The sequence below is a fragment of the Ovis canadensis genome, chromosome 18, assembly GCF_042477335.2.
Source record: "Ovis canadensis isolate MfBH-ARS-UI-01 breed Bighorn chromosome 18, ARS-UI_OviCan_v2, whole genome shotgun sequence".
NCBI classification, from domain to species: Eukaryota; Metazoa; Chordata; class Mammalia; order Artiodactyla; family Bovidae; genus Ovis; species Ovis canadensis.
Window position 1 is genome coordinate 75,039,656 of NC_091262.1, and position 9,727 is coordinate 75,049,382.

The 9,727-nt window shown below is 46.8% G+C and overlaps 1 protein-coding gene across 1 annotated transcript; it reads left to right on the forward strand.

The window, feature by feature from the left end:
* Positions 1-8,095: 8,095 nt before the first annotated feature.
* On the forward strand, positions 8,096-8,980 carry LOC138423570 (small ribosomal subunit protein eS4, X isoform). Its single transcript, XM_069559629.1, has one exon. The coding sequence runs from the start codon at positions 8,116-8,118 to the stop codon at positions 8,905-8,907; it is 792 nt and encodes a 263-aa protein (XP_069415730.1). The 5' UTR covers positions 8,096-8,115; the 3' UTR covers positions 8,908-8,980.
* Positions 8,981-9,727: the final 747 nt, after the last annotated feature.

Consider the following 9,727-nt stretch of genomic DNA (forward strand, 5'->3'; position numbering starts at 1 on the left):
GATGAGCTGCTGGTCTTCTGGGGGTCACAGGCACGCACCTTCTGCAGCCCAGCCTGGCCTGGCTGTTTGTTTGTGGTTTGTTTTGTGTTTTTGCTACAAAAACACAGCGTATAGGAATTCTTTAGAGTCCACTATTTGCATCTGAGGAGTGGCATTTAGTGAGGATGGAAATGTGGTTGGAAGGTAGTGGGGGCAGGAGAGAGGGTAGAGAGATGACCCTCTGCAGACTCTCAACTTCCTGGGAAAAGGAAGGCTCCTGCCTGGAGATTTGATAGCCTCTGATCCAGGCACACCGCTTTTAAAGATGGGTCCGGTTTCATTCGCCGTGAAGCTTTTCAAAGGCTGTTGGGATTTGAGGAAAGGATCAAGCACCCAAATAATAAAAGGAATTCAGATCAAAACAATGGATTAGTACATTAGCCTATAAAGTGAGCAAAGATTAGTACAACCAAACTCCAGGCTGGTGAGAGAGGAGAGAAGGTGGAGCGCATGTAGAGCTTTGGGGAGTATAAATGGATACAACCCTTTTGGAAAGAAATTTGGCAATCTGTGTCAAGAACCTTTGAAATGCTCATACCTTTTGACCCTGTAATTCCACTTCTGGGAATCAAGCCCAGAGAAGTAATCAGAAATGAGGAAAGAGCTTAATGCCCAGAGATGGAAATCGAGCTGCCATTTATGAAACAAAAATGGGAAATAACTGAAACGTCCAGTAGAAGTGGACTGTTTAAGTAAGCTCTGGTCTACCCACCGCCTTAAATTGATGCTGGCATGGAGAATCATGTTTGTAAGAGCACAAAGATGAGACGAAATCAGGATTCAAAGCTGAGCCCATGGTGTGATCACAGTGACACTCGACAAAGTGAAAGTCACACACAGAAAACACCATCACGTGTGTTTCTGCACGGGGGAACTAGGGGTGATATTTTCCCCTCCTTATTATTCTAGCCCTCTTTTGACGTCTCATTTTTTGGAAGTAGCATGAATTTTCCTTTAGAATCGAATAAAACAGCTGCTTTTCTTTTTCCTTTTTAAAAGTGGTTGTGAAAGTGACAAGGGCTTGGAGAAGAAAGGTTACTATGGATAAACAGAAGGAAACCAGGTCGCAGGATGAACTGGGGCTGTGAAACAGAAGTGATGAAGTGCTCAGATCCCAAGATGATGTCGGGATAAGAGACAATGCCTGGCTTCTGGAGGAGAATGGGCTTGGGTTGGAATCCTGCATCTAGTCCCTGACCTGGGCAGTGCGGGGCTACTCCTAAAGTTTCCTGCCACCTTGGCTGTTAAACGTGGGTTGGTTCCTTCACCCTGCCCTGACCTCTGGGTCCGCAGCTTACATCTTCTGTGGCCCTCACCAGCTTCCTGTGTGCTGATGCCTCCCTGAGGAAGATGCAAAGAACACCGGATTTGGAGAGAAAGCTACCTCTGGTTGGCGTTTTAATTCAAAACCCTCTTTGCGATCTGCATGTGGGCATTCCCTCAGCTGTAGCAGTAGCTCTGGGCACCATGTACCACAGACAGCAATGTAGCTGATTCCTAAAGCGTGCTGAGTGGTACGCTCTCCTGGAAATGGTCCAAACTGCTGTACAAGCAAAGCCTCTGCTTGTAACCCAGGGCTGTAAATTTCATGACATTTAGCCAGGAGAACTTAGCCAGGAGTCTCATCACAGACAGGACACTTGTTACCCTGTTTATCTTTCTCTCCTTTTCTTTCTTTCTCTTTCCTTTCCGTCTTTCTTTCTCTCTCATTTCTTTCTTTCTCATCTTTCTTTCTGTCCTTTATTCAAGGCTGACCCTGGATAAAACTGGGAGGTTGAGAAAGTTTATTTTAGATGATCTTTCACTTCCCTTTTCAGAATTTTTCCTCTCTTGCCAGAAATTCATTCTCTCCTCCTACCCGACAGCTCTGCCCAGTAGAACATTCTATGATGCTGGAAATGGTGTATAATCGGTGCTGTCTGATATGGTAGCCACTGGCCACCTGTGACTATTGAGCACTTAAAATGTATCTAGTGCCCCTGAGCAACTGAATTTTTCATTTCACTTCATTTTAATTAATTTAAATTTAAATCAGATAGCCACATATGGCGGGTGACTGCAGTATCGGATGGCTCAGCCCTATAAAAACCTGTCCTCGGTTCTGCCTCTGGCCTCCCCCAAACTCAGATCCATCCTTTACGTCCAAACATCATCAGCTTTTCAGGCCTCGGTCTAGATGTCACCTCGGGGGTGTGTCGGAGCCAGCTCGGACCGGCCCGCACCAGCTCCCAAGAGCACACATGTGCCTCTCTTCATAACTCTGCAGTGATTTCCCACTGGGAGCTTGACTCAGTTGTCATCACAGTCTTTACCCCACGGAAATGGGCAGATCAAGTCCATTTTCTCCACGGAACTGGTTGTTAAATATTTACCATCACACCTTTGTGTAACAGCCACGACTTGCACACCCCTGAGAGCAGGTATCTCCTGTTTAAACAATTAGGTGTTTATTTATTTTCAGCTGTGCTGGGTCTTCGTTGCTGCGCGGGCTTTCTTCTCTAGTTGTGGCAAGCAGGGGCTACTCTCCCGGCGTGGTGCAAGAGCTGCTCAGTATGGTGGCTTCTCTTGTGAAACACTGGCTCTAGGCCACGTAGGCTACAGTCGTTGTGGCGCACAGGCTTAGTTGGCCTGCGGCATGTGGAGCCTTCCTGGACCAGGGGTGCAGCCTTCCTGGACCAGGGGTGGAGCCTTCCTGGACCAGGGGTGGAGCCTTCCTGGACCAGGGGTGGAGCCTTCCTGGACCAGGGGTGGAGCCTTCCTGGACCAGGGGTGGAGCCTTCCTGGACCAGGGGTGGAGCCTTCCTGGACCAGGGGTGGAGCCTTCCTGGACCAGGGGTGGAGCCTTCCTGGACCAGGGGTGGAGCCTTCCTGGACCAGGGGTGGAGCCTTCCTGGACCAGGGGTGGAGCCTTCCTGGACCAGGGGTGGAGCCTTCCTGGACCAGGGGTGGAGCCTTCCTGGACCAGGGGTGGAGCCTTCCTGGACCAGGGGTGGAGCCTTCCTGGACCAGGGGTGGAGCCTTCCTGGACCAGGGGTGGAGCCTTCCTGGACCAGGGGTGGAGCCTTCCTGGACCAGGGGTGGAGCCTTCCTGGACCAGGGGTGGAGCCTTCCTGGACCAGGGGTGGAGCCTTCCTGGACCAGGGGTGGAGCCTTCCTGGACCAGGGGTGGAGCCTTCCTGGACCAGGGGTGGAGCCTTCCTGGACCAGGGGTGGAGCCTTCCTGGACCAGGGGTGGAGCCTTCCTGGACCAGGGGTGGAGCCTTCCTGGACCAGGGGTGGAGCCTTCCTGGACCAGGGGTGGAGCCTTCCTGGACCAGGGGTGGAACCTGTGTCCCTTGCACTGGCAGATGGATTCTTAACCACAACCACCAGGGAAGCCGGTGTCTCCTTTTGCTCTCTGGGCACCTCCCTTGTCTCGCCCTCGTCCTGGCTCCACTGAGCTAATTTCCCACCTGCTCCTGGGGGTCAGATTGGGCCCGTCATCTGGGATTCAGTGGATTCCAGGGCTTACATCTCTCAGCGGGTTCTCATGCTGCTTGCGCATGTTTGCCTCCTCCGTTAGATTTCAGGTTCTTCAAATGAAGGTAGTTCTTGTTTGGTTTGGTGCGGAATCTCCAGGGCCTAGCACACAGTAGGTGCTTGATAAGTACTTGTTGGATAAAGCTTTTTAAAGGCTTAGTGGAAAGAACTTGGAGCTGAGAGCCTGTATCTGGGGCAGCCCTGGGTTCGAGTTCTGCCCTGGTTTTCTTCTCAGTCATGTGACACTAAGTATGCTCCGCCCCCACCCATGTTGCATGTACATAACAGTCTCTTTCCTGCCCATTTCCTGGACATCTTGTAAGGGTCAAGTAAGATATCACAATGCTTTGAAAAGTCATACACGTAAACAAATTGCTTCCAGAAGTCCAGCGACATTTTGAATTTTCTGTGGTTCTTTGTCATCTTAGGTTGGAGTGTCAGAGAGGACCAGAGGGGGTCTATCATCTCCTACAAATTTAACTGAAATGGGACTAGCACAGCAGCCAGTGAGTGTGCAGGAGAGGGCGTGAGACTTTGCAGCTCACCAGACACCCACCTTGAAGGGGAGGTTGCAAGTTCTTTTCTTTCTCTCATCAGGGAAGTGGAGATGGCTCCAGCCTAGGAGTCTTCTTTCTGTTCACGGAGTCGCGTGGTGGTGGGGAAAGCTGAACTCCTGGGTGTGAAATTGTTCTCTTCTGACATGTAGGAAAGAGATTCTCTTCTGAGAGCCCACAAATATTTGTCAGTTATTTTTCTCTTGGAGAAATGTTTTTCTCAAATCTGCGATGCTAAAGACCGTTGTGGGCATTTCAGCTTCTGTGGCCTGTGAAAGTTGACTGCATCCCAGGGCTGCTCCAAAGGGGTTAATTGCATCTAAGCATTGGAAAGTGATTATCTAATTAAACTTTGAAATGGAATGGTAAAAACGCTGGGTGACAGACTGTCTGTGGGAGGGTCCCCTGAGGTGCTCTCCATTTATTGCTAATCATCTTTCTTGCCCAGGCGGAGCCAGTTTCCAGCAGAGCACATGCTCAGACCGCGCTCTCCCCAGCTCAGGAGTCACTCAGAGATTTCTCAGGCAGATTCCTCCCTCCGTGTTGCGTGCCCTGCCTGAACTCTGCAGTTGTGCCTGGCTATCTTGAAAGGCTATCATCCCTGATCTTCAGCTCCCCCTAATTCGTATTTAAAATCAGAAGGCTATGTCTATACTTAGAACCATGGAACCAAGGAGACTTGATGGGTTGGGAGTTATGCTGGATGTTTATGGCTGTTGCCCAGAAAATTGGGGTTCGAGACCCAGGACGCCTGCCACAAAGTCTGCGCACATGTCATATCCCCCTCATTGAAATCTGCCGGCATCTAGATTCTCTGAGCCAGGGCCCCTGCCAGGTGCCCTGTGGGTGCAGAGTGAGTCTGGACCACGTGCTCCGGAGCAGCCTGTGGGCGAGAGGGGAACAAGCTGGAGGAGCCGACGTGGAGATCATTCTTTGCCACTTGAAAAGCAATCTCGTTTGTTCTTCATTTGTCCTGGTGATGTGGTTCCCTACATCCCTGCCATTGTCTAGATGTAGAAAATGAGGCTCAGACCCCTTAAACAACCTCCTTGAGTCCTTCAACACTGCACTTCCTAACCTCGAAACTCGTGTCTTCTTTTTTAAGTTATATTATTAATGTATGGTTAATTTACAATGTTGTGTTAGTTTCTGCTGTACAGCAAAGTGATTCAGTTACAGGTATATATACAGCTTTTCATATTCTTCTCCATCATGGCTTTCCATCATTCCATCACAGGATATTGAATCTCGTTCCCTGTGTGATACAGTAGGACCTTGTTGTTCATCCATTTTCTTTCATTTTTATTTTTAATTGGAGGATAATTGCTTTACGATGTTATGTTGGTTTCTCTCTATATATTGAATCTAGGAAAATGGTACCGATGAACCTATTTGCGGGGCAGGAACAGAGACGCAGATGTAGAGAATGAACTTGTAGACACAGCAGGGGAAGGGAAGGGTGGGACAAATTAAGAGAGCAGCCTTGAATTATATATATTACCATGCTTATCCCTTTTATATATAATAGTTTGCAGCCACTAATCCCAAACTCCCATGCTATCCCTCCCCTCCCCCTTCCCCCTTGACAATCACAAGTCTGTCCTTTACAAGTCTGTGAGTCTGTTTCTGTGTGGTTGGTAAGGAACTCGTGTCTTTTTATCTGCTGGGCTGGATGCCACGGAGACCTTGACAAGGAAAGATTCCTGCCCTCTGGGAATAAGAAGGAAAATGTCACAGCAGAGATGACGTTTGACTTTGACGTTCACTGATGGAGCTCGGCCAGTAAGAGAAAAGACACAGAGAAAGGCAAGTGGGCGTAGAGTTTGGGGACCAAAACGTTGGCAGAAGTGATGTGAAGCCTTGTACCTTGCTTTTATGGTTTTATTTTTGAACGATGCCTTGATGTGGTGGTAAACATTTTGGAGCCCCCGTCATGTGCCAGACCCTGGGGTGTTAGAGATGAGCCAAGCAGATGAGGTGGTCCTTCTTATGTTCTAGTCGAACAGTGGCAGGGTTTTGAAGAAGACAGGCCATGCTCAGATCTGAGTTTTAGAACAGTCCTTGTGGTGATGGTTCGCAGGAGGGGACGGGGTTAGAAGGTCCTTGAGGAGACTCCCGTGAAAGGGTAGAAAGTGACAACGAGGGGCTGGCTTGGGGCCTCAGCAGCAGGGATCAGGAGGAGTGGACAGACTTGACAGCAGCTTAACCTGAAATTCCAGAATGATTTCTGTGTGTGCCTTTGTCTGAATTAAGGCATTGCAGTCACTTAAATTCCTCTTTAGAATTGCCGTTGCTAAACAACACTTCAATGTTTTGCCCTCAGCAAAGGTTACACAATGATATCAGGAGAGTCACCCAAGGAACACCACTGCAGTTTTTTTCTTTTTTGTAAAATGACTATTGGGGACATAATTCATTATGCTGCTCAATGCCACGTATGCAAATCTCCCTATGACAAATGCATTCCAGGGCGCTGGGCCAAGAAAAATTGGTTCTCCTGACATGCAGGCTGGATCGTACCTCTAGACAATAAGAACCCCATGGCCTGCCATCATTCCAGCCAGGATCCAGGTGTCGGGAAACCCAAAGTTAAGTTTAGGCTGCGTTTTTGTAGCATTGTTGTTTAGTCGCCAAGTTGTGTCTGACTCTTTGTGACCCCATGGACTGTAGCCCACCAGGCTTCTCTGTCAACGAGATTTCCCAGGCAAGAATACTGGAGTGGGTTGCCATTTCCATCTCCAGGGGATCTTCCTGACCCAGGGCTTGAACCCATGTCTCCTGCATTGCAGGTGGATTCTTTGTTACTGCGCCCCCTGGGGAGACCTTTGGTAGCATTACCTGAACAATTATGCCTCCCTGCTTGATCTGACTGTATTCTAGTTTTATGGGAAGCTCCCTTTTTAGATATGGAGTAGAGCAAAAGCCCAGTGATTGTCAGTCCATGAAGGGCTTACAGTAGCTTCCGGCAGCATTGAGCCTGCGTATGGCTCCTGAACATCGTTTCCCAAACTCTGTTCCCTGGTGTACAGAGGTTCCGTGAGATGTTCCAGAGCAGGGGAACAGTCCCAGCTGGGGGCTTCTTTTCATCTTTAGTGCATTTTAAAGTAGATATTAGAAAAATATCTACTTAAGAGTTTTGGTAAAGCTGTTCTAACATTCAAACAAGAGTGGTTGCATGGTGTTGTTGAGTCCCTGGACATAAAGTGACCTGGGAAATGACTCCATCTCTTTGCGACTCAGTTTCTTCATCTGTAAAATGGCACTAATTGTAGTATCTGCCTCAGAGGCTTAGGACAGTGCCTGGCACACAGGGAGCCTTTGACTAGCGGCAGTTTTTGTTTCTGAGTGATCGTCCCCTTCTGGGAAAAGCTCTCCTGCCCCTGACAACAGAGGGGAATCACGTGACAGATCGGCTGATGCAGGAAGCACGATGTTTAGCAGCAGGTTGTACATTTTGCCTTCCTGCTGCCAAGCTGTGTGTTTTCTATTTAAAAATTGCCGGTCTTTGTTATGCATTTTATCTCACAATTTTAACATTTATTGGTGCAATTATTCAATGTTTACTTTATATTAAGCATATGGATCAAATTTTGATCATTTCTTTTCACAATTAATTCAACTGTGAGACCATTTTTTTGCTGTCGACTTTCATTTAAATGATATCTCGTGAGCCTCCTATGGGCACCCTGACAAAACAGTACGATTTAAACAATATTCCATGGTCAAACAAGTTGGGGAATACTGCCTGAGGTTATATCTTAGTTGAGTATGCCCCCTTTGGGCAAGATTATTACATGGAAATGCAGATGAAGCACCAGCCAACTTGCTCCTTCAAAACATCACCACTCTTTAGAATGAAAATTTGATTTATTTAAGCCGTGAGTGTTTTTAACTTGGGTAATAGTTCTACTCATCAGCACCAGCTTGAAACCAGTGTCTGTGTGTTTATCATTAGTTCATTCATTCAAAAGTAATGTGCTCTCTTTTCGTGCCTAGCGCAGCCATGGCTCGGGGTCCCAAGAAGCACCTGAAACGCGTAGCAGCTCCAAAACATTGGATGCTGGATAAACTGACTGGTGTGTTTGCCCCTCGTCCATCTACCGGCCCCCACAAGCTAAGGGAATGTCTCCCCCTAATCATTTTCCTAAGGAATAGACTTAAGTATGCCTTAACTGGAGATGAAGTAAAGAAGATTTGCATGCAGCGTTTCATTAAGATCGATGGCAAAGTCCGCACAGATATAACCTACCCTGCTGGTTTTATGGATGTCATCAGCATTGATAAGACTGGAGAGAATTTTCGTTTGATCTATGACACCAAGGGTCGTTTTGCTGTTCATCGTATTACACCTGAGGAGGCCAAGTATAAATTGTGCAAAGTAAGAAAGATATTTGTGGGGACAAAAGGAATCCCTCATCTGGTAACCCATGATGCTCGTACCATCCGTTACCCTGATCCCCTCATCAAGGTGAATGATACCATTCAGATTGACTTGGAGACTGGCAAGATTACTGATTTCATCAAATTTGACACTGGTAACCTGTGCATGGTGACTGGAGGTGCTAACCTGGGAAGAATTGGTGTGATTACAAACCGGGAGAGACATCCAGGTTCTTTTGATGTAGTTCATGTGAAAGATGCAAACGGCAACAGCTTTGCCACTCGGCTCTCGAACATTTTCGTTATTGGCAAAGGCAACAAACCATGGATCTCTCTTCCCCGTGGAAAGGGTATTCGCCTTACCATTGCTGAGGAGAGAGATAAGAGATTGGCAGCCAAACAGAGCAGTGGATAAAACAATCGCTATGTGATGTGATTGGAAAGGTCTTTGTAATTAAAGATAATACCAAGTGAAAAAAAAAAAAAAAGTAATGTGCTGAGTCTTTCCTATGGTCCAGGTACCATGCTAAACATTGGCAACAGTGAGTTCTAGCTTCCATGTTCTTGATCTGTGTTATTCAATATGGTAGCCACAAGCCACATGTGGCTACTGAGCACTTGAAAGGTGGCTGGTCTGAGGTGAGATGGGGGCACAAGTTAAATTCACACTGAACTTTAAAGACAATATGAAAAGGAAAGCAAAGAACTTCCCTGGAGATCCAGTGATTGGGACTCCATACTTTCACTGCTAAGGATGCAGGTTCAATCCCTGGTCCAGGAACTAAGATCCCGCAGGCCCTTGGCCAAAAAACAAACAAATGGAAAGGGAAGCAAACTGTTTATTCTTTATTTCTAATACATTGTAGACAGATGTTTTACCGTCTGAGGCACCAGGGAAGCCCTATATAATGCATTATATTAATTATATATTGCATATATTATATAATGCATTGTATATAATTATATATATGTATAAAATGAATTAGAAATAAAGAATAAAGAGTTAAAATTAATGTCGGTTGCATATTGAAATAATTGTGTTTTGGATATGTTGGGTAAAATACAATTTATTATTAGAGTGAATTTCACCTTCTGCTTTTCCCCACTTTTGTTTCTGTGCAGCCACTGGAGACTTTAGATTACATATAGAGCTCATATTCTATTTTTGTTGGACAACAGGGGTCTAGATGGTTCACAGACATATAGTTGGTTAATTATGACACAACACATGGAGT

Excerpts from the sequence above, each read along its gene's own strand:
- LOC138423570 (XM_069559629.1), top strand. The coding sequence starts at position 8,116 with ATGGCTCGGGGTCCCAAGAAGCACCTGAAACGCGTAGCAGCTCCAAAA.